General features: G+C 42.4%; 1 protein-coding gene across 7 annotated transcripts in view; it reads right to left on the bottom strand.

Annotated features, from left to right (window-relative positions):
• Positions 1-861: 861 nt before the first annotated feature.
• The window catches only part of LOC122937965 (nucleotide-binding oligomerization domain-containing protein 1-like), an 89,399-nt gene continuing 65,658 nt past the window's right edge, over positions 862-24,602 (bottom strand). For all 7 annotated transcript variants that reach the window (XM_044293189.1, XM_044293192.1, XM_044293190.1 and 4 more), the window contains 7 exons: positions 22,318-22,401; positions 20,661-20,744; positions 19,159-19,242; positions 16,043-16,126; positions 12,913-12,996; positions 4,492-4,575; positions 862-1,300 (listed from right to left, as the gene is read on the bottom strand). In XM_044293189.1, coding sequence (XP_044149124.1) covers positions 1,225-1,300; positions 4,492-4,575; positions 12,913-12,996; positions 16,043-16,126; positions 19,159-19,242; positions 20,661-20,744; positions 22,318-22,401 — 580 coding nt within the window. In that variant the 3' untranslated portion in view covers positions 862-1,224. The remainder of the gene's footprint in view (positions 1,301-4,491; positions 4,576-12,912; positions 12,997-16,042; positions 16,127-19,158; positions 19,243-20,660; positions 20,745-22,317; positions 22,402-24,602) is intronic.

Here is a 24,602-nt window from a genome sequence, read left to right as displayed (position 1 = left end):
ATGTATTAAGTTGGAAGTATTTATACCCTCCTGTGCCCACACTAGGATCCACACAGAATATTTCCTAAAATAGCTTAAGCAGTGTGTGCAGTGCACTAAGTTAAGAAGGAATAGTTCAGGCCGGTGCTAGTGCCAGACAGTTTTGGTATCTGCTACATAACTGTTGTGAATAGCCTTAAAGTGGAAGAAACAATAAATGAACTTTTCCATACACAATAGGTTTATTTTAATAATCTTTAAAAAATAAGGATATAAGGGGTCATATGAAATCAGATATATCAGTTTTGTGGTGTAAAAAAGTCATGGAAACTGCGACGTTTCCATGGCAACATTTTTGCGATATTTTGTGATCCTCGCCACTTTTGACAGTGGTCCATGTTTAACAGCTGAAAGTGAGATTAGACCTGGATTATGGCTCATTTACTATGTGTGATTTTTGCAAAAGTCACAACCTATGCCAGGCAACCTCCTGGTTTAGGCTAGTTTCACACTAGCGTTCTGCTGTCCGCTCGTGAGCTCCGTTTGAAGGAGCTCACGAGCGGAGCAGAACGCTTCTGTCCAGCCCTGATGCAGTCTGAATGGATGCGGATCCGCTCAGACTGCATCAGTCTGGCGGCGTTCAGCCTCCGCTCCGCTCGCCTCCGCACAGCCAGGCGGACAGCTGAACGCTGCTTGCAGCGTTCAGCTGTCCGCCTGGCCGCGCGGAGGCGTGCGGATCCGTCCAGACTTACAATGTAAGTCAATGGGAACGGATCCACTTGAAGATGACACCATATGGCTCAATCTTCAAGCGGATCCGTCCCCCATTGACTTTACATTGAAAGTCTGAACGGATCCGCTCAGGCTACTTTCGCACTTAGAAATTTTTCTAAGTTATTAATGCAGACGGATCCGTACTGAACGGAGCCTCCGTCTGCATTAATATGATCGGATCCGTTCAGAACGGATCCGATCAAACGCGAGTGTGAAAGTAGCCTTACTTTTACACCTAAAGGTGTATAACAGTTTACACTCACACCATATAATAAGGTGCACCAGTTCATACATTTGCTGTAGGCACCCAAAGCAAAGCCAGACTTAAAACTGATCCCCTTAGTGTTTTTCATGTAACATTGTAAAAGCATCATGCTGCATAGCATATTTTCATGACCAGTAAAGTGTAACAGGAGTGAGCGCCTGCAATTTCCTCTGTGCCTTTCAATCTTCAGGTTCTTCATTATGGAATCAGGTTCTTATTCTTATCCTTGAGTCCATCTGAAAAGGTTCCTTCTTATCAAGGTTGAGAAGGTTGTTATGTAAACTGAAAGAAATGGCATCTTATTTAATTAAAGTTAAAAAAAGTTAACGTTAAAAAATACAATTACATAAAAATTAAAATAATCCTCCTTTCCCAGTTTTACATCTAAAATAAAGAATTAAAAATAATCCTCATTGGTATGTCATGTCATTTCAAAAGTAAAAAAGTTAAGGCTCTTAGGCCTCTTTCACACGGGCATCATGTTTTTTGCCCGGATAAGATGCGGGTGCGTTGCGGGAAAATGCGCAATTTTTCCGCGCGAGTGCAAAACATTGTAATGCGTTTTGCACTCGCGTGAGAAAAACCGCGCATGTTTGGTACCTAAACCCGAACTTCTTCACAGAAGTTCGGGCTTGGGATCGGTTTTCTGAAGATTGTATTATTTTCCCTTATAACATGGTTATAAGGGAAAATAATAGCATTCTGAATGCAGAATGCATATTATAATAGTGCTGGAGGGGTTAAAAAAAATAAAAAAGTTAACTCACCTTATCCTCTTGATCGCGTAGTTCCCGGTCTCTTCCTTACTAGCTGTGGGCTAAATGACCTGTGGTGATGGAGCATGTGATCTGACATCACCACAGGTCATTTAGCCCACAGCTAGTAAAGAAGAGACCGGGAACTACGCGATCAAGAGGATAAGGTGAGTTAACTTTTTTATTTTTTTTAACCCCTCCAGCACTATTATAATATGCATTCTGCATTCAGAATGCTATTATTTTCCCTTATAACCATGTTATAAGGGAAAATAATACAGTGAATAGACTGTCACCTAGAACCCATGCGTGAAAATCGCACCGCATCCGCACTTGCTTGAGGATGCTTGCGATTTTCACGCAACCCCATTCATTTCTATGGGGCCTGCGTTACGTGAAAAACGCAGAATATAGAACATGCTGCGATTTTCACGCAACGCAAAACTGATGCGTGAAAAACAACGCTCATGTACACAGACCCATTGAAATGAATGGGTCAGGATTCAGTGCGGGTGCACGTCACGCATTGCACCCGCGCGGAAATCACGCTCGTGTGAAAGGGACCTTAGGCTACTTTCAAACTTCAAAGAAAAACCAAAAAAGGGGGTCAGTCAGCACATACCAAACCGCAGGAGCACATTGCTATGGCAAGGAACAACATTGAAAGACAGAAACATGCAATGCGACAATAAACTGCAATATAGAGTACAAAATTGCATAATAATAACAAGTGCTACACTATAAGTGCGAGATACTTGGCAAATCGTTTTTTACAAAATTATTTGAGCCCGTCTGCCGAACGTCAAGGCGATCTCTGTTAGACGGGTTCCTACGCTAAATTCTACCTGTTAGGTGCCATGACGGCTACCATACACTTCAGGGAGTGTAGGTTACACAGCAGGCCCACTCCACACCACTCCCGGCGCCAAACGGCTACCAAGGACTGCAGTGAGAGTCCACACACTATCTCTCTCCTGGTGCCATAGCTTCAGTGAGTGAGGGGGAGCAGGCCTGACTATGTACTAACACTAATTAAAATCAGCCTATAGGGCAGACAGGATGGTCAGGAGTGCATGACTGAGGAGGCAGCCACACCTCCAGTACAAACTGCAAAGAAAAAACAAAAAAGGGGGTCAGTCAGCATATACCAAACCGCAGGAGCACATTGCCATGGCAAGGAACAACATTGCCTTGACGTTCGGCAGACGGGCTCAAATAATTTAGTACAAAACGATTTGCCAAGTATCTCGCACTTATAGTGTAGCACTTGTTATTATTATTCAATTTTGTACTCTATATTGCAGTTTATTGTCGCATTGCATGTTTCTGTCTTTCAATACTTTCACACTTGCGGCAGTGTGAACCGGCGGGCAGTCCCGTCGTCGGAACTGGCCGCCAATCTGCCGCTGACTGAAAGCATTTGTCAGACGGATCCGGATGCGGATCCGTCTCACAAATGCATTGCAAGGACGGATCCATCTGTCCGCTTGTCATGTGGACAGACGGATCCGTCTTGGACATTTTTTCACATTTTTACCGGTCTGCGCATGCGCAGGCCGGAAGGACGGATCCGGCATTCCGGTATTCTGAATGCCGGATCCAACGCTAATACATTCCTATGGGAAAAAATGCCAGATCCGGCATTCAGGCAAGTCTTCAGTTTTTTTCGCCGGAGAGTCAAAACGACTGAACTGAAGACATCCTGATGCAAACTGAACGGATTGCTCTCCATTCAGAATGCATGGGGATAAAACTGATCAGTTCTTTTCCGGTATAGAGCCCCTTTGACGGAACACTATGCCGGAAAAGAAAAACGCAAGTGTGAAAGTACCCTAAGAAGGCAGGAAGGAAGAAAAGTGAAAACAAAAAACAGGCCTAATCCTGAAGTGGTTTAATAGCCACAGCATAGTATAAAAAGAAAGCAAAAACTGAAGTATTAAAATGTGGTATTTCATAAGAAGAACATGTGGTATTCCGTAAGAACATAATAGACAATGGGGGTGATGTTTTGTGACAAAATTTGCAACTTTATTTTAGCTCATTCTGATATCCTTGCTACATTTGCAAAAAGTGGATGGGAGAAGGTGGGCCACAGGCCCAGTTTTATGGTGCACATGTTGTTGGGGCAGGCCATGGAGTTCCGTCCATGGCCTGTGTCCTCCCATTCACACCCCGCCCAGGGTGTCACATCATAGTATAAGAAGTAAGCAGAATCTAAATAGTTAAAATTTGGTCACCTGACGTAAAGTCACAAAGTTTGACACAAGCGTCTTTTTCTGACACATTTAGCAACATGTACAGCAGGAAACTTGAGCACATTACCCCAGAAATCTACTCCAACTTCCGGCTAGAGTACATTTCTGTTTAAGCACATGGACAGCAGACAATGGGACAAAATCAATAGGAGGCAAGTGGCTCTTAATAAATCGGTCTGATCTTTTGCCAGCAGGGTTTTTACGAAGACTGGCATGTGAAATGTCAGCCTTTAGTAAATGACCCCCAATAACTGTAGTCCTCTTCTGAATACACGAATTGCTGCCAGATATGAGACTTGGATGTCTCCTGTGCAGTATGGTATCTGATACATGTAGTCAACCAGACCATTATCAATCATAAATGTTTTTGAACGTATATCCTATAACAGGAGGACAGTTACATCAAAGTAGAGGAAAACTTGTTTAGCATTTGTCTAGTTGGGTTTTCACGTTTAATACTTGCCATATCTCCTCTAAATTGGTGTTATAACCCAGGGCTTCTGCCAGGATGTTGGCTCCATAGTTGGTTATGTGGTTTTGATTTAGCCTGTAGTGCACAAAAATGGTGAACACAGTAAGAGGAAGACATTCAATTAGGTGAACTAACATCTACAAAAGTCAATTTTCCTACATGGAAAAATATTTTTCTAATATATAAAGCTGAGTATGTATGTGTGTGTATGTCCACTAAAGAAAGCCGCACAGCCGTATTTACAATCACGAAATTTAACACACTGGTACATCAGGTGTCCGGGAAGGTTTTAGACCGGGTCTCAGCTCTCTAGCACATACCGTTCCTGAGATATTCCCAAGAAATGAATTAGCCAATAGAAGCCTGGTCACATGACACTTATCAGCCAATAGAAGCTTGCAGGCCCTTAGTCTCCACATACACACAGTTTTACACCAGGTTTCCATAACAACCCAGCTATTTTTCTTCACTGCTGTAGGTCAGCTTTAAGGGAAATCTGTCATCAGGATAATCAAATTGAACTAATAGCACTTAGTACCTTATTTCCAGATGTACCTTTGTTGCAGCAACAGATGTTTTTTTTATCCTCTGAAAATTAATTTTACTTGATATGCGTATGAGCCAGTAAGGTACCCGGAGGGGCGTCACTCTTGCAGGAAGGAGTCCAGGCATGTCCCCTGCCACAATGTGTCCACCCACCCCTCCTATATCACATTCAAGCCATAAATCTGCCCCCCTTTTCCCTGCTCCCAGCATGACGGCGTGCCTGGGCTCCTTCCTGCAAGAGTGACGCCCCTCTGGGCACCTTTCTGGCTCATTTGCATACCAAATAAACTGGATTTTCAGAAGATAGAAAACATCTATTGCTGGAACAAAGGAACATCTGGAAATAAGGTACTAAGTGCTATTAGGCCATGACTTTACTTCAATAGTGATTATCCTGGTGACAGATTTCCTCTAAAGAGGCAGGGCGTTGTGGATGACACTGTTAAGGAAGCGGAGTGCTGTGGAGGTCCCAGTTCAGGGGCAGGTAGGGTGGCCATTCAGGCCCCCCTCAAAAGACGAACTTAAAAACCCCACCCGCCAAGTCCCGCTAAGCCACACCCCCAACCTGGTTAGGTCACGCGACCTCCCACTCCGTAGCCAACGGAGATTGAGAAAATGAAGGTAAAGATCAACTTCTGTTAGCTGCAGGGGGGGAGGGTGACTTTCTCCCTGCAGCTGACACTTAGACAGTACACTGCTGCTGTCTGAGAGTGAGCTGTTCAAAAGGACATCCCAGTGTCCATCCAGGCCCTGCGCAAGACGGAGGACAGGACGTCTGAAAGCCGGACTGTCCTGCCTAAAACCGGACCTCTGGTCACCCTAGGGGCAGGCTACTGTGGAGGTCACAATTAAGGGGATGGTCTGCTATGGAGGTCAGTGTTAATGGGCATAGTGCTGTAGAGGCCACTGTTAAGGGGGCGGGGTGTTGTGGAAATCACTATTAAGGAGACAGGGTACTGTGGAGGTCTCTAATAAAGTGGCGGGCGCTGTGGAGGTCTCTGTTAAGGGGGTAGGGAACAGTGGAGGTCACAGTTAAGGGGATGGTCCGCTATGGAGGTCAGGGTTAAGGGGTTGGGTGCTGTAGAGGTCACTGTTAATGGGACGTGGTGTTGTTGGGGTCAAATTTTAAGGGAACAGAGCTCTGTGGAGGTCACTGTTAAGGGCGCGAGTTATTGTGTAAATCACCGTTAAGGAGACTGGGTACTGTGGAGGTCAGTAATAAAGGGGCAGCCGCTGTGGAGGTCACTTTTAAAGGGGAGGGTGCTGTGGATGTTACTGTTAAAGGGGCAGGCCTCTGTGGAGGTCAATGTTAAAGGGGCGGGCACTGTGGAGGTCACTGTTAAGGGAGGAGGGGACTGTGGAGGCCACTATTAAAGGGGAAGTGGGGTACTGCGAGGTCACTAAGGCAGTGGGGTACTGTGAGGTCGCTGTTAAGGCGGTGGGGTACTGTGAGGTCGCTGTTAAGGGAGAGAGATAATGTGGCAGTCACTGTTAAAGAACAGTCGCTGTGGAGGTCTCTGTTATGGGGGCCGGGAATGGTCACAGTTAAGGGGACTGTAACCTATGGTCAGTGTTAAAGTGTGGATGTAGAGGTCACTGTTAAGGGGGCGAACTCCTGTTGACGTCACTGTCAAGGGCATGGGGTGCTGTAGAACTCACTGTTAAAGGGGCAGGCTACTGTGCAGGTCAAAGTTAAGGGGGTGGGGTGCTGTGGAGGTCCCATTTTAAGGAGACGGAGCACTGTGGGGGGGGGGATCCAGTGTTAAGGGGTGGGGGGCTGTGGAGGTCACTGTTAAGGCGGCAGGGTACTGTAGATGTCACTGCTATAGTGGATACTGTCGATATCTTTTAACACACATAAACATTAAATTAAATAGATTAAATATACCCGAGCAAAGCTGGGTCCTTCAGCTAGTTATATATATATATATATATATATATATATATATATAATATATAAAGCTGAGTGTGTGTGTGTGTGTGTGTGTGTGTGTATATGTCTGCTAAAGGATTTCGCACCATGCCATATTATATTACGAAATTTGCCACACAGGTACATCAGGTGTCCGGAAAGGTTTTAGACCGGGTCTCAGCTCTCTAGCACATACCGTTCCTGAGATTTTCCCAAAAAATGCATTAGCCTATAGAAGCCTGGTCACTTGAACCTTAGCAGCCAATAGAAGCTTGCAGGCCCTTAGTCTCCACATACACACAGTTTTACACCAGGCTTCCATAACAACCCAGCCATTTTTCTTCACTGCTGTAGGTCAGCTTTAAAGGGGTTGTCCGGGTTCAGAGCTGAACCCGGACATACCCTTATTTTCACCCCGGCAGCCCTCCTGAGCCTGGCATCGGAGCATCTCATGCTCCGATGCGCTCCTGTGCCCTGCGCTAGATCGCGCAGGGCACAGGCTCTTGTGTTTACAATAACACACTGCCGGGCGGTAACTTCCGCCCAGCAGTGTGTTCGGTGACGTCACCGGCTCTGAGGGGCGGGCTTTAGCTCTGCCCTAGCCGTTTTACTGGCTAGGGCAGAGCCAAATCCCGCCCATCAGTGCCGGTGACGTCACCGGGGTTCCTGTCAGCCCCATAGAGAGCCCCGGTACATCACCGGAACTCAGAAAAATGCCTTTGCCCTGCGCGATTTAGCGCAGGGCAAAGGAGAGCATCGGAGCATGAACTGCTCCGATGCTCATGTCAGGGGTGCTGGCGGGGTGAAAATGGAGGGATGTCCAGGTTCAGCTCTGAACCTGGACAACCCCTTTAAAGGGGCAGGGTGCTGTGGATGACACTGTTAAGGGAGCGGAGTGCTGTGGAGGTCACAGTTCAGGGGCAGGTAGGGTGGCCATTCAGGCCACCCTCAAAAGATGGACTTATAAACCCCGCCCCCAGTCCTCACTAAGCCATGCCATGATTCTGTTAGGCCATGCCCACTCCCACTCGGCAGCCGGCGGGGATTGAAAAAATGAAGGTAAAAATCTACTTCTGTCAGCTGCAGGGGTGGGGGGGGAGAGTGACTTTCTCCCTGCAGCTCACACTCAGACAGCACAATGCTGCTGTCTGAGAGTGAGCTGTTCAAAAGGATATCCCTGTGCCCATCCAGGCCCTGCGCCACACAGAGGACAGAGAGTCTGAAAGCTGGACTGTCTGGCCTAAAACCAGACCTCTGCCCATCCTAGGTGCAGGCTGCTGTGGAGGTCACAGGGGATGGTCCGCTATGGAGATCAGTGTTAAGGGGGATGGGGTGTCGTGGAAATCACTGTTAAGGAGATGGGGTACTGCGACCACTAATAAAGGGGCAGCCGCTGTGGTGGTCACTGTTAAAGGGATGGGCTGCTGTGGAGGTCACTGTTAAGGGGGCAGGATGCTGTGAAGGTCACTGTTAAAGGGGCGGGCTGCTGCGGAGGTCACTGTTAAAGGGACATGATGCTGTGGAGGTCACTGTTAAAGGGGCGAGCGCTGTGGAGGTCACAGTTAAGCAGACAATCCGCTATGGAGGTCAGTGTTAAGGGGCGGGGTGCTGTAGAAGTTACTGTTAAGGGGGTGGGGTGCTGCGGAGGTCACTTTTTATTGCAACGGAGCTCTGTGGAGATCACTGTTTAGGGGGCGGGTAATTGTGGAAATCACTGTTAACGAGACTGGGTACTGTGGAGGTCACTAATAAAAGGGCAGCCGCTGTGGAGGTCAATATTAAAGGGAAGGGCACTGTGAATGTTACTGTTAAGGGGGCAGGCCGCTGTGGAGGTCACTGTTAAAGGGATATAGTGGATACTATTGATATTTTTTAATGACACACACAAACCTTAAATAAAAAATTGATTAAATTAACCGTGCAAAGCCGGGTCCTTCTGCTAGTATATAAATAAATATATATATATATTTATATATATACATATATATTTATTTATTTATTTATTTTTGGGGGGGGGGGGGTCAGCTGTCAAATGAAGATATTCAGAGGAAAATAAAATAGGTAAGAAAAGCACAGAAAAAAAAACATATGAAAAAAGTACAGAAAAGTGTCTGTCCATGCTCATATCCTACAGATCACAATAATACATTAATACCATGTCAAGAACCTCTCACTTTGCATTGTTCTATAATGTTTTCAAAGGACATGATAAGAAATTTTGGAACAATGTAGAAATAAACTACATAAAAGAGATGTGTACTTCTTTGTTCCTATCTAAAGAGTGAACAAATAGGACTGGCTGTTAAAGATTATGCAGAACAGAAGTATTTTAATAACATGCTAATCCTAAAAAAAGCGCAACATTTTGCATATATTACTAAGATTTAATATAATTTTTTTGTAATAACATTTTCAACATTTTTTTTGCAATGTGCAATTTGCCACATTCTGTAGCAAATATGTACGCTGGCGATGACACTGAAAATTACATCCATTGTACACTTATTAGGGTACTTTCACTCTAGCGTTATTCTTTTCCGGTATTAAAATCCAGTAAAGGGTCTCAATACCGGAAAAAAATGCATCAGTTTTGTCCCAATGCATTCTGAATAGAAAGTAATCCGTTCAGTACGCAGCAGGATGTCTTCCATTCCGTCCCTTGTATGGAATTTGACCGGAGTAAATACTGCAGCTTGCTGCAGTATTTTTTCCGGCCAAAATCCTAGAACACTACTCAACTTACCAGATCCGGCATTCATTTCCATTGGAATGCATTAATGCCGGATCTGGTACCAAGTGTTTCGGAAATTGCCGCATTGCCGGAACCGGCTTTCCGGTCCGCGCATGCACAGTTCTTTCTAGCTTTGAAAAAGTTAAATACCGGATCCAGTATTTTGGATGATACCAGAAAGATGGATCCGATATTTAAGTGAATCAGTCTAACGGATCCGGAAAAAAAGATATCCGTTTGTATACAGTATTTTGGATCTGGCAGGCAGTTCCGGCAACGGAACTGCCTGCCGGATTCTCACAACGCTAGTGTGAAAGTACCCTTAATAGATTTTTGTAAAAAGTGGCCCAATTGCACAACATCTGTGGCCAAAATATAGGCTACTGCTGATGCTGGAAAAACACTTGTACATTTATCAGTTGAAGAAGCTGTACAACAGGTTTTTTTGGGGGAAAACTGCACATAAATAGTGCTTTCTCTTTAAAATGATGTGCAGTGCAGCAGAGTCCATATGTATATGTGACTGTAATAGACACATAGGTGGAGATTTATCAAGACCGGTACTCCTGCACCGACAAACAATCCCACGTGCAGTCTGTGCTCCAATCTACGACAGCTCAGATTTGCTATAAATTTCTGATTTCATTTGCGCCAGAAAACTGGTGTAAAGGAATATAACTTTGTTATCCCCTTCCTACCCTTGCTAAGCCCCGGCCTCTACATAACTTCGGCGGATCCAGCGCCAGTCTAAATGTAAGCCACCCCCTTCCCTGCCCACACCACACCCACTTTTTTAGACCTGGCTCCTGAGTGGGGGAAAGTCACAGATTGCGGAGCAAATAACCTTTGCGCTGCAATCGGCGCCAGAAATACACCTAATATAGGCGTATTTCTGGATAGTAAATTACTCCTCAATAGTTTAGGACTGTTTAAATCCACTTTTCAGGCACAAGGGAGATGATAAATCTCCCCTATAGTACACAAATAACTACCCTGAGAAGCCTAGGACATAGGTTCATATCATCCCTCCTGTTATGGCCCTGCCTAGGGTCAGGTGAACCTCCATCTTCATATTTTCTGCCCTGCTGTGCACACTAATGTGATATGTAAAATGGTGCATGTTATGGGGGCACTCAGGGGTGGATTGAGAACCTAAAGTAGCCCTGGAAAAAAAAAAAAATTGGCCCCATATTGTAGGAGGGTCTAAATTGACAGGAGGCAGGGCAAGAAAAGTAGAGGGGTCATTAATACCATAGCGCAAAATAACACATACCACATTACCACACAATACATTTCCCCAAAAGGCTTTTTTCTCTCCACTTCTTACTGTTGTCTCTGATTATGATATGGAGCAGGATGCTTAGGAGGCGAGATGCGGGGCATAGTTGAATTCAGGAGGGCATGTCTCTGGCTGGGTACATACGTACCTGATTCTCACAGAGTTAACTAGCACTGATAGCTTAGTATGTACCCAGCCAGCAGCAGAGATGGGGGCTTGGGTGGCTTCTTGGACATCGGCCCACCGAGAAATTTCCCTGTAAGGTCTATGGCTAATCCAAATCCGCCTCTGGGGGGCACTAACTGTGGAAACATCTACAGTACAGACCAAAAGTTTGGACACACCTCGTTCAAAGAGTTTTCTTTATTTTCATGACTATGAAAATTGTAGATTCACACTGAAGGCATCAAAACTATGAATTAACACATGTGGAATTATATACATAACAAAAAAGTGTGAAACAACTGAAAATATGTAATATTCTAGGTTCTTCAAAGTAGCCACCTTTTGCTTTGATTACTGCTTTGCACATTCTTTGCATTCTCTTGAAGAGCTTCAAGAGGTAGTCACCTGAAATGGTTTTCACTTCACAGGTGTGCCCTGTCAGGTTTAATAAGTGGCATTTCTTGCCTTATAAATGGGGTTGGGACCATCAGTTGCGTTGTGGAGAAGTCAGGTGGATACACAGCTGATAGTCCTACTAAATAGACTGTTAGGATTTGTATTATGACAAGAAAAAAGCAGCTAAGTAAAGAAAAACGAGTGGCCATCATTACTTTAAGAAATGAAGGTCAGTCAGTCCAAAAAATTTGGAAAACTTTGAAAGTGTCCTCAAGCGCTACAAAGAAACTGGCTCACATGCGGACCTCCCCAGGAAAGGAAGACCAAGAGTCACCTCTGCTGCGGAGGATAAGTTCATCCGAGTCACCAGCCTCAGAAATCGCAGGTTAACAGCAGCTCAGATTAGAGACCAGGTCAATGCCACACAGAGTTCTAGCAGCAGACACATCTCTAGAACAACTGTTAAGAGGAGACTGTGTGAATCAGGTTTTCATGGTAGAATATCTGCTAGGAAACCACTGCTAAGGACAGGCAACAAGCAGAAGAGACTTGTTTGGGCTAAAGAACACAAGGAATGGACATTAGACCAGTAGAAATCTGTGCTTTGGTCTGATGAGTCAAAATTTGAGATCTTTGGTTCCAGCCACCGTGTCTTTATGCGACGCAGAAAAGGTGAACGAATGGACTCTACATGCCTGGTTCCCACCGTGAAGCATGGAGGAGGAGGTGTGATGGTGTGGGGGTGCTTTGCTGGTGACACTGTTGGGGATTTATTCAAAATTGAAGGCATACTGAACCAGCATGGCTACCACAGCATCTTGCAGCGGCATGCTATTCTATCCGGTTTGCGTTTAGTTGGACCATCATTTATTTTTCAACAGGACAATGACCACAAACACACCTCCAGGCTGTGTAAGGGCTATTTGACCATGAAGGAGAGTGATGGGGTGCTGCGCCAGATGACCTGGCTTCCACAGTCACCAGACCTGAACCCAATCAAGATGGTTTGGGGTGAGTTGGACCGCAGAGTTAATGCAAAAGGGCCAACAAGTGCTAAGCATCTCTGGGAACTCCTTTAAGACTGTTGGAAGACCATTTCAGGTGACTACCTTTTGAAGCTCATCAAGAGAATGCCAAGAGTGTGCAAAGCAGTAATCAAAGCAAAAGGTGGCTACTTTGAAGAACCTAGAATATGACATTTTTTTTTACATAACTTTTTTGTTATGTATATAATTCCACATGTGTTAATTCATAGTTTTGATGCCTTCAGTGTGAATCTACAATTTTCATAGTCATGAAAATAAAGAAAACTCTTTGAATGAGAAGGTGTGTCCAAACTTTTGGTCTGTATTGTATGTCAGACATTACTATGTATGATCTTACCACAGTTGTTTAAGAGTCTTATTCACTTTCAGCATTTCTGCAAAGCTCTTGATTGCCTCATCTGTGATGCTGTTCTCTGTCAACCTACAAAAATCATTAAGAAATCACAAAAAAATAACATTTATTTCAACACAAACACCATCATAGCTAAAACTACAAGTAACAAGGCCTGGACTAATGAAGGGTAGGGTAAGGCTTCGTTCACATTACCGTTAAGCCTTTCCGTTCTCCTGCTCTATTTAGGAGCAGGAAAATGGAAAGGACGGATTCAGCAAATAACTGAGCCGAACGGAACCTAAAGACCCCATAGACTATAATGGGGTTAGTTAGGTTTCCTCTCAGAAGAAGATTTTGGAGCAGAGACAAAAGTAGTGCATGCAGGACTTTTGTCTCCACTTCAAAAAATCTTAAATATTACTTTATTATAAATACAGTATATTCTCAAATACCTTTTATTATTTATAATGGCTTGTTTTGTCTGGGGAGCAATCATCAGGGGAAACAAAATGGCTGCTGTCCCATTAGTTCACACAAAACCTGTCCTGATCACACATGAGGACAAGTTACTTTACAACACTGAGCCAAAGAGCTGCTTCCTTTTCCTCCTCCTGTCTACTTGTCAGGGATTATAATCCTGAATACAGATGATAAGATCTTCAGCTGAATCTCTGGGGAAATGAGTTCATGAAGAGACATGAAGTACAGAGAGGACGGACAGGACAGACTGTGGTAATGTGTTGCTGTGGTAATGGAGGCTGCATATAAGAGCTGCTGCTCATTAGCCACATCCCCACCTCCTCTCATGTCTTCTCATCATCTACATTCCCACAGAGTTTCACCGGTATCCAGGATCATGATTCCTGACAAGCAGAGCAGAGAGGAGGATGAGGCAGCACTATGGCTCATTGTGGTGAAGTAACTTGTCCTCCTGTGTGATTTGTATAGGTTTTGTGAGTACTGATAGGACGGTGGCCATTTTATTTCTCCTAATGATTGCTCCCTAGACTTGTCCTCCTGTGTGATTTGTATAGGTTTTGTGAGTACTGATAGGACGGTGGCCATTTTATTTCTCCTAATGATTGCTCCCTAGACAAAACAAGCCATTCTAAGTAATGAAAGGTATTTGTGAATATATTATAAAATAATATTTAAGTATTTTAATTTTTTTAATACCTGGAGAACCCCTTTAAGGAAAATTATCTAATATCACATATCTGTGAGTGGCAAAAAAATATGTGAACCTTTGATTTTAGTATCTGGTATGCTCAGCAATAACTGCAACTATACGTTTCCAGTAATTGTTGATTAGTCCTGAACATCGGCTTGGAGACATTGTAACCCATTCCTCTGTATAAAACAGATACAGCTCAGTTATGTTGTTAGATTTCCCCCCATGAATTGCTTGCCTCCCGTCCTTCCACATTTCTATTAGATTAATATCATGCCTTTGACTTGACCATTCCAAAATTTTAACTTGGTTCTCCTTTAACCATTCTTTGGTAGAACGACTTGTGTTCTTAGGGTCATTGTCTTGCTGCATGACCCACATTCTATTGAGATTGAGCTCATGGACCAATGTTCTGACATTTTTCTTTACAATTTGCTGGTATAATTCAGAATTCATTGTTCTATCAGTGATGGCAAACCACCCTTGCCCAGATGCAGCTAAACAGGCCCAAATCATGATCCTCCCGCTACCAAGTTTCACAAATAGGATGATGTTTTTATACTGGAAAGCAGAGTTTTCCTTTGTCCAAACATAATTATTCTTATTTAAACCAAAAAGTTCTATTTTGGTCTTATCTGTCCACAGAACATTGTTCCAGAATCCTTCTGGCTTGTCCAGGTGATCTTTAGCAAACTGCAGAAGGACAGCAGTGGCTTTTTCCTTGCAATCCTGCCATGCACACCATTGTTGTTCATGGTCCTCCGAATGGTGGACGCATGAACATTAACATTAGCTAATCTGAGAAAGGCCTTTAGTTACTTTGAGGTTACTTTGGGTTTCTTTGTGACATTACAGACTATTACACTCCTTGCTCTTGGCCTAATCTTTGTTGGTTGATGACCCCTAGGGATGGTAATAATGGTCTGGAATTTCCATCTGTACAAAATCTATCTGCCTGTGGGTCGGTGGAGTCCAAGCTCTTTAGAGATGGTTTTGTAACGTTTTCCAGCTCGATGAACATCAACAGCTCTTCTTCTGAGGTCCCCAGAAATTTCCTTTTTTTATTTGATATACTTCCAGATTTTGATAAATCCCTGATCTTTACATAAAACAGGTCAAGCACTCACACCTGATTGTCATCCTATTGATTAAAAACACCTGACTGTAATCTCACTTTTAAATTATCTGCTAATCCTAAAGATTCACATACTTTTGCCACTCTCAGACATGTGATATTGAATCATTTTCCTCAATAAATAACATACGAAGTGTAATATTCTGGACTGACTTGTTTTTTATTTGATCTACTTTTAGGGCGTGTTTGATAAAGTTTTTGGTTAAATGTGTGCAGAAATATAGAAAATTTGGAATGGTTAACAAACTTTCATACCACAACTGTCTATATAGAGCTATGCAAGAGTTCTTTTGTGGGACAAGCTTTATTTTTTATTGGTACCATTTTACAACTTTTTGATCACTTTTCATTCCATTTTTTTTGTGAAGTAACAAAAATACAATTCCTGCATTCTGCAATTCATGGTGTTCACTGTGCGGGATCAATAACATGATACTCTAATATTTTGGATGTATTTGGACACGGATATACCAAATTAGTTTATGGTTTTATTGTATATATTTGTATATGATAAATGGTAAAAAAAAATTTTTTTTTGTGTATAATACACTGCAGTATTTTTGCTTTGCAGTGTATGGTGACTGTAGTGGCATCCTATTAAGCCCTGGCAGGATATAATAGGAGTACTGAGATGGCAGTATATCCCCTAGCTGCCATAACAGCCACTCACGAATGGCAAATAGATGACCTCTCCCTGCTTAGATGCTACAGATGGATAACATCTGGTTATTTTAGAACCTGTAATTGCAATATGCTTAACTAAATACAATTGTTATATTGGAAAATAAGCTAGGTAACAATACAAAGCCTTGAGAAGCTATATTTACCATAATGTTTTGATAGATGTGTTGTGCTGTAATGCATCAGCAAGGTATTTCCCCCCAACTGAGGTTATCTCATTGCAGGCCAGACTACAAAGAAAAATACATAAGATACCTAATATTAAGGTACATAATAGTACATTTTATCGACATTACAGTTATACAATATGCATTATAACATTATACTGTTAATTCAGTGTAATGGTTAGTAGAATAAGTTTGCTAATTCTTCAATTGGCTTTCTTCTCACTAATAAAAGGATCATCGTCCCTGTTTTCACTATACATACGCATTTTATCTACAATTAAACCAACAGAGGTAATGAAAACCAGAGTAAGGGCTCATGCACACGACCGTATGCATTTTGCTTTCAGCAGGGAGTAGTTAAAATAAAGGAGATATTGTGTAGACATGAAATCATAGGTCAGGCTACTTTCACATCAGCATTTTTGCTGGATCCGGCAGGATCAGCAAAAACATTTCTATTAGGCCTCTTTCACACGACCGTATGGCTTTTTCAGTGCTTTGCGGTCCGTTTTTCATGGATTCATTGTTCCGTTTTTTGTTTCTGTTGTGTTTCCATTTCTGTTCCGTTTTTCCGTTCCGTTTTTCCGTATGGCATATACAGTAATTACATAGAAAAAATTGGGCTGGGCATAACATTTTCAATAGATGGTTCCGTATATGTTCTGTTTTTTTTGCGGACCCATTGACTTGAATGGAGCCACGGAACGTGATTTATGGGCAATAATAGGACATGTTCTATCTTTCAACGGAATGGAAAAACGGAAATACGGAAACGGAATGCATATAGAGTACATTCCTTTTTTTTTGCGGAACCATTGAAATGAATAGTTACATATACGAAACGCAAAAAACGGCCCGTAAACGGGAAAAAACGGTCGTGTGAAAGAGGCCTTGGGGTCTATTCACACATCCGTAAGTGTTTTGCGGATCCTCAAAACACGGACACCTGCAATGTGCAATCCGCAATATGCGGACCACGCATCACAGACACTATAATAGAAAATGCCTTTTCTGGTCCGCAATTGCAGACAAGAATAGGACATGTTCTATTTTTTTCAGGAACGGAATTGCAGATCCCGAAAAAACAATCCCGAAAAAACGGTTGCGGATATCGAAAATGCAGATGCAGATCCCGAAAATGCGGATTCTTATCTGTTCCAGCCCCATTGAAAGTGAATAGGTCTGCAAATTGTGGAACGAATTCGGACCCAAATTGCGGACGTGTGAATGGACCCTTATGATAATACAAACATCTGCATCCGTTCTGAACGGATCCGGTTGTATTATCTCTAAAATGACAAAGACGGATCCGGCACTAAAACCATTGTACAGTAAGTCAATAGACACCGGATCCGTTTTCGTTAGTGTCTTTTGTGTCTTGATCAGAATATCATGCGGCACACACAAACGCTGCTTGCAGTGTTTTTATGTGAGGCATGGGAACGGAATGAAACAGAATCCATTCTGGTGCACTCCGTTCAGTTCAGTTTTGTCCCCATTGACAGTGAATGGGGAAAAATCTGAAGTGTTTTCCTCCAGTTTTGAGATCCTATAACGGTTCTCAATACCGGAAAGGAAAACGCAGATGTGAAAGTAGCCTTAACTTTAGTGAGATAGCAATTTACTATTATCGGTATGAAAAGAAGTGATCAGTGAGCAGAATACAGTCCACCATGTGAAACATGCTGCATTCTGCCTATGGTGTAGCAGACACAGTAAAATATCCTGGGTTTGCCCAGAAGCTGTAAAAAAGCTATAGTTGCAAGAAAGAGTAAGTAAATCGTTTAGAATTACTTACAGATCTGCAATGATTACCAATCACATTCAGAAAAGTCAAGATTGTAGTAAAACACAACCTCTAGTCATAACTCACAGACAGTTGTAACATTTAGTTGTTTATTAAGTAAACATCCAGCAATCGCCTTCACCACATACCTATAGCTGCAAATAAAATTTGCGCAACCTTGAGGATGAATTTTGGCCCATTCCTCCTTCAAGGCTGTTTCAGTTTATTACTATTTCTGAGATGCCTTGCGTGCACAGCCCTCTTCAGGTCATGCCACAGCATCTTACTTAGGCCTTATGCACACGGACGTTATTTTTTGCGGTCCACGGACATGAAAAATGCAAAAAAAATCTAAGTCAAGTTTGCCTTTGAAATCATAGGAAAAAACGGACACGGATCACGGACACTGATCACGGACGCGGATGACAATCTTGTGTGCAGCCGTGATTTTTCACGGACCCTTTGACTTGAATGGGTCCGTGAACCGTTGTCCGTGAAGAAAAAAGGACAGGTCATATTTTTTTCACGGACTGGAAACACGGATCACGGACGCGGATGCCAAACGGTACATTTTCAGATTTTTCCACGGACCCATTGAAAGTCAATGGGTCCGCGGGAAAAAACGGAACAACGGCCGCGGATGCACACAACGGTCGTGTGCATGAGGCCTAAGGTCCGGACTCTGACTTGACCATTCCAAAACTATAATCTTTTAGTGGTTTAGTGGTTTTAGTGGCGTATTCGTCTTGGCAATTTTAGAGATAATACAACTGTATCCGTTCATAACGGATGCAGCCGGTTGTACTATCCTAATGGAAGCATTTTTGCTAATCCCTGCCAGAGCCAGCAAAAATGCAGATGTGAAAGTAGCCTCATTCCAAAGGGTTCACTCACTCTTTCTTGTAACTGTAAGGCTTCATGCACACGGCCGCTGTTTTGGTCCGCATCCGAGCCGCATTTTTGGAGGCTCAGATGCAGACCCATTCACTTCAATGGGGCCGCAAAAGATGCGGACAGCACTCCGTGTGCTGTCCGCATCTGTTGCTCCGTTCCATGGTCAGCAAAAAAAATATAACATGTCCTATTCTTGTCCTTGCTTTGCGGACAAGAATAGGCAGTTATATTAAAGGCTGTCCAGGCCGTTCCGCAAAATTGCGGAACGCACATGGGCGCCATCCGTGTTTTGCGGATCCGAAAAACACACAACAGTCGTGTGCATGAGACCTAAGATGAATCTTATTTTCAATTGTGACTCTTTAAATATAAATAGGGAATGACAATATTTTTTTACGTAAACCTTAAAACAAACCTGAGAACTTCCAGGCAGGAATGATTTCTTATTGCTTCCGCAAATGCTTGTGCTCCTTCATCACCAATGTGATTTCCCCACATCCTGCAAATAGATACATTCAGTGCTTCCTTGTAAGACAGCATGTAACGGATGAGGCAATTGCAGTAAAACTTTATTTTCTTCGAATAGGGGCTCATAAGTTTAAAGGGGTTATCCCAAGATACAAACTTATCTTATATCCACTGCATAGGGGATAAGTACTGTACTGTATGTGATCAGTGGGGGCCCAACCACTGATAAAGGGAGAGCTGTCAATTGTTGTGGGTAGGTCGGGTAAGCAGGACTCTCTCTGTCTCTCCTAAGGCCCCTTTCACACGGGCGAGTTTTCCGTGCGGGTGCGATGCGTTCGGTGAACGTATTGCACCCGCACTGAATCCTGACCCATTCATTTCTATGGGGCTGTGCACATTAACGTTGATTTTCACGCATCACTTGTGCGTTGAGTGAAAATCGCAGCATGCTCTATATTGTGCGATTTTCACGCGACGCATGCCCCATAGAAGTGAATGGGGTGCGTGAAAATCACACAGCATCCGCAAGCAAGTGCGGATGCAGTGCGATTTTCACGCATGGTTGCTAGGTGACAGTCTATTCACTGTATTATTTTCCCTTATAACATGGTTATAAGGGAAAATAATAGCATTCTGAATACAGAATGCATAGTATAATAGTGCTGGAGGGGTTACATTTTAAAAAAAAATTAACTCACCTTCTCCTCTTGATCGCATAGTTCCTGGTCTCTTTACTTCTTGAAAGATGAGCTGTGGGCTAAAGGACCTGTGGTGACGTCAGATCACATGCTCCATCACCACGGTGATGGACCATGTGATTGGAGCATGTGATCTGACGTCACCACAGGTCCTTTAGCCCACAGCTCATCTTTCAAGAAGTAAAGAGACCAGGAACTACGCGATCAAGAGGAGAAGGTGAGTTTTTTTTTGTTTGTTTTTTTTTAACCCCTCCAGCACTATTATACTATGCATTCTGTATTCAGAATGCTATTATTTTCCCTTATAACCATGTTAAAAAAAAAAAACATGTTTAAAAATAAAATGTAACTCACCTCATCCACTTGAGACAACTCCTTGAAGTGTCTGGACAGAGGTCCAACTGTGCACATTGCACATAAACAAAATGAAGCAAATCTCCAGTGAATAGTAAAAAAATAAATAAAACAATAGCACCAAGCAGTGATCAATAAAAATACACTAAATACCATAATGTAGCTCATATCTATGTGGTATTCAGTAGTAGAACATATAGAGACACAGCCTATTATACTGCATATGGCTAATCTTGTGTGTGGAAAGTTGCAATTCTCCCCCTAAACTGCACAGCTAAAAAACTGTACATAGCTAAGATGTACTTCATAAGTTATATAAATCTGAACAGCATTTTTCAAAACATGAAATGAAATGCAGAATGTTTAAAAAAAAAAATTTGGATACATTTTTATTTACCCCACTTCACAAAGGCTGGTGTTCCTTTGTAGGGCTTCTGCAATTTCTCTTCCACCCACACCAGTGAACTGATTGTATCCCAACCTTAACGATAATAACAACGATGATTGGAGTGATTAGAGAAATTCCTTGCCAGACAACAATTCAGACATGTTTATTGTATATACAAGAGAATAAAATCCATAAGCATGAAAATTATCAATGTCCCAATGTCCAAAAATTTCAGTTCAGAATATCAACTGATCTAGGCATATACTTATGCATTCTTATGCACAGCAAATATACTTTCCTTAAAATAGATGCTTTCTGAATATTGCAAATCAATTGTACCTAATTTGGAAATTTAATGTATCCATGGCAACATTTGGTGTAATGTACTGTATATGAAGGCTGCATTATAGGGAAAGAAAATGGGTTAATTGCCCTGGTGCCACCACCATCCCTAATTTTAATCCCTTGCCACACCAGGGTGTAACTGTAAAGAGTGGGCTCATAAGGTGATCCTTTTCCATTTGTTCCTGGTGTTGACTGTGTAATACAGCTGACACCTCCTAGCAGTGATCTGTGGCAGGGCTTAATAGGAAGCCTGTCAAAATCCTATGAACTGCAATAGTATTTTGTAGCAGTCTATGGTACAAGCAATTAGAAGATTGCATACAAGGGTCCTCTAAGGCTGGGTTCCCCAACTCCAGTCCTCAGGGCCCACCCGCCAGTCATGTTTTCAGGATTTCCTTAGTATTGATCAGGTGATATAATTACTGTTAGTTCATTCATTCTGTGGGATATACTCAAATCATGACCTCTGGTGGGCCATGAGAATTGGAGTTGGGGACCACTGCTCTAAGGGGACTAAAGATTGTAGTAAGGCCTCATTCACACGACAGTGAAAAATGGCAGCGTGATGGCCATTTTTGTAATGGTTGTCACATGGCCATTTTCAGGCCCATTTTGGTCTATGTAGCTATTCACATGGCCGCTTTTTTAATGATCCATGAATAACAAACGTCCAAAAATAGGACATAAAATGGTGTCACCATAGAGGGCCATTATAGATACTAGGGGCTCTGTGGGGGTTATTATAGATACAGAGGCCACTATGAGGGACATTATAGATACTGAGGGCACTTTGGGTGTCATTATATATACTGGGAGCACTATAGATGGGCATTATTTATACTGGGGGAACTTTGTAGGGCATTATTCATACTGGGGGAACTTTGTAGGGCATTATATATACTGAAGGCACTGTAGGAGGACATAATATATTCTAAAGGCACTGCAGAGTTTGGGGTTAACAAAAAAAAAGCCAAAGAAATAGGTGAAAACCAGATGTTAAAAATGTGAGCTTTCCTAACATGTTTAGAAGATCATAGATTGTAGCATTTTGGTTGCAGCCTACAGGAACTTGATGTAACATGCGGCTCCTATGTATTGAATTGCGGAGGGCTCCTCACATTATATTAAACTAATGTACTGTACCTTTGGAGGCTCTCTTTTCTATACAAGAGCTCCCGAGATTCATTAGATTAGTATAATAGAAGTAGTCATCAGCTCCTATAGTATAATGTATGTGGCATTCAATTACACATGTCAATATTGGTTAGAAACAATCAAAGTTAGAAACAAATACATACACAGAAATATGTTGCATGCTTACTTCAATTGCTGTAACAAAGGACATCCTAGAATGATTTGTGCCACATGTTTGGCTCCATTGTCTGTTATTAGATTTTTGTATAATCTACAAAAAAATATGTATTTCTTATTAATGTGCTTCTATGTATATTTAGCAATTAGCCATATTATTAAAACCCCCTCATGATGCTAAAACAGCTCTGGTCCCTTGAGACAAGGACTTTTCAAGGCCTTTGATGGTGACCAGTGGTATCTGGAACCAAGACTTTATTTACAGATCTTTTAATAACTGTAATCTGCAATTTAAGGTCTCCATTGGATTGAGATTTGCTAAATTTGTAGTCCAAGCCAACACCTTGAACTATTTGTCTCCCTCTTAGAAACCATTCTTGAACAGTTTGTGCAGGGTGTGTAACTAATGTAGGTAGGAATAGACTAGGACAGAAAGTCCTAATGCTAGAACCCAGCCCGCTTTCCCTACCTACTTGAAGTACAAGCCCTACATAGCTAAACTGCAACTGGTCGACGGTCCCTATGTTTAGGGACAGAGACGGAATAACAAAGACAAACAAACACATTACTTGGACAGTAAGTCCTAAGGCTAGAACCCAGCCTGCTTTGCCTACCTACTTGAAGTACAAGCCCTACATAGCTAAACTGCAACTGGTCGACGGTCCCTATGTTTAGGGACAGAGACGGAATAACAAACAAAGACAGACAAACACAATACCAGAGTCATACGTAAATGGGTGATAAATAGACGGGCTACCAAACCAGAGGCAGAGAGAGGTCAGAAGACAAGTCGGGATCAGAAGCATGAGCAATCCAATGAAGCAAAGAAACAAGAACCAGGAACACAGCTAGTGAGTCCAAAGACTATCACTGGCAAAGGTGTAAGGCCAGGAGAGGATTTAAATAGAATACAATTCTTTGGTTCAGGACCTGATAGGTCCATGGGCTTGGCGCTCCATAGGACAGGATACAAACTACACAGTAACTGGGCAGCTGGGTTGTCATTCATTCCACTGCTAATCTCCACCAGCACATGCATGCTTTGTGGCGAAACAGAGCATTGCGCTCTGTTGCTAGGGACGCAACTGCATAACCAGGGTGTGTGGCTCAGCAGCACATCTCTCCCCTGTGCGGGTGCCGGAGCTGGGTCTCGTTTCACTGGAGCCCAGTCAGGTAAGTATGTTATAGGGTGGGAAGACACATTATCCAGCTAAAAGAAGTCACTGCCATTATGGAGTATCATTTCCACAATTTCCTTACATGTGTCCATCTTTCTACTTTCAACACATTAACTTTAAGAAGCTTAGATTAGTAGTGGGTAACAAATGGGTAGAATTATACTGTATTTAGAAAAGACTGAAAATATAAAAGAGGGTTCTGGGTTTCTGTTTATAAAACCACTTAATATAGCTGAATAGGTCAAGGATGAATTGCTGCAACTAATAGGAAAGGTGCAAAGCAAGGGGGGGTTTTACTATCCTGACATTAAAAGTAACCTGGCACGCTGAACATGGTGTTTGAGCTGCAGGCACCATGGTATAGAGCAGGAGGAGCTAAACAGATTGATTTACAGCTTTATTGAAAAAGATTAAGTTTGACTTGTATTTTATTCATTTAAATTCATTCTTATTCTGGGCTTTGAAGTCAAGGAGGCGGTCTTACCAGTGATTGACAGCTTTATTTGTATGACCGGCATACAGAGATAGCTGCCAACAACTGATAGGATCACCTCCTTGACTTCAAAGTCCAGAATAAGCAGGAATTTCTGATAAACCCTATTAAACCAGGTATACTGTCTGGCAGGGTTGATCATGCTGATTAAAACAATACCTTTCTTTTTAAACATAGATATAGATATATCTGCAATTTTATGCATATGCAAATGAGTACATTGGAGTAGCAGGGGGCAGGGCTGACTGGCCTAGAAATCAGCATGCTGAAGGCAGAGCTGTGTCCTAGATGTGTGTCCTAGCATGTACATATTATATAAAGTACTTACTAAAGCCTTACCATGTTGAGAATATATGTTTTCTATGCTTAGAAAGCTAATACATATTATTGGTTTATTCACGGGCATAATATATAACTATAAAGAAATCAGCAACTTGTTTCTTCAGTTATTTTCTTTCTCCCTCATTAACCCATAATAAGAGTCTATAGCTTTACTTTATTGACAATAGAGGTTTTCTATGGTTAGAAAGCTAATACATATTGCTGGTTTATTTCCAGGAACAAAATATGATTATAACACCAGTAATACTGTATGTATTAGCTTTCCAAGAGTAAAAAAAAACC

This window comes from Bufo gargarizans, chromosome 5, assembly GCF_014858855.1.
Source record: "Bufo gargarizans isolate SCDJY-AF-19 chromosome 5, ASM1485885v1, whole genome shotgun sequence".
In the NCBI taxonomy this organism is placed as follows: domain Eukaryota; kingdom Metazoa; phylum Chordata; class Amphibia; order Anura; family Bufonidae; genus Bufo; species Bufo gargarizans.
This window is presented reverse-complemented; position numbering and strand designations above follow the sequence as displayed.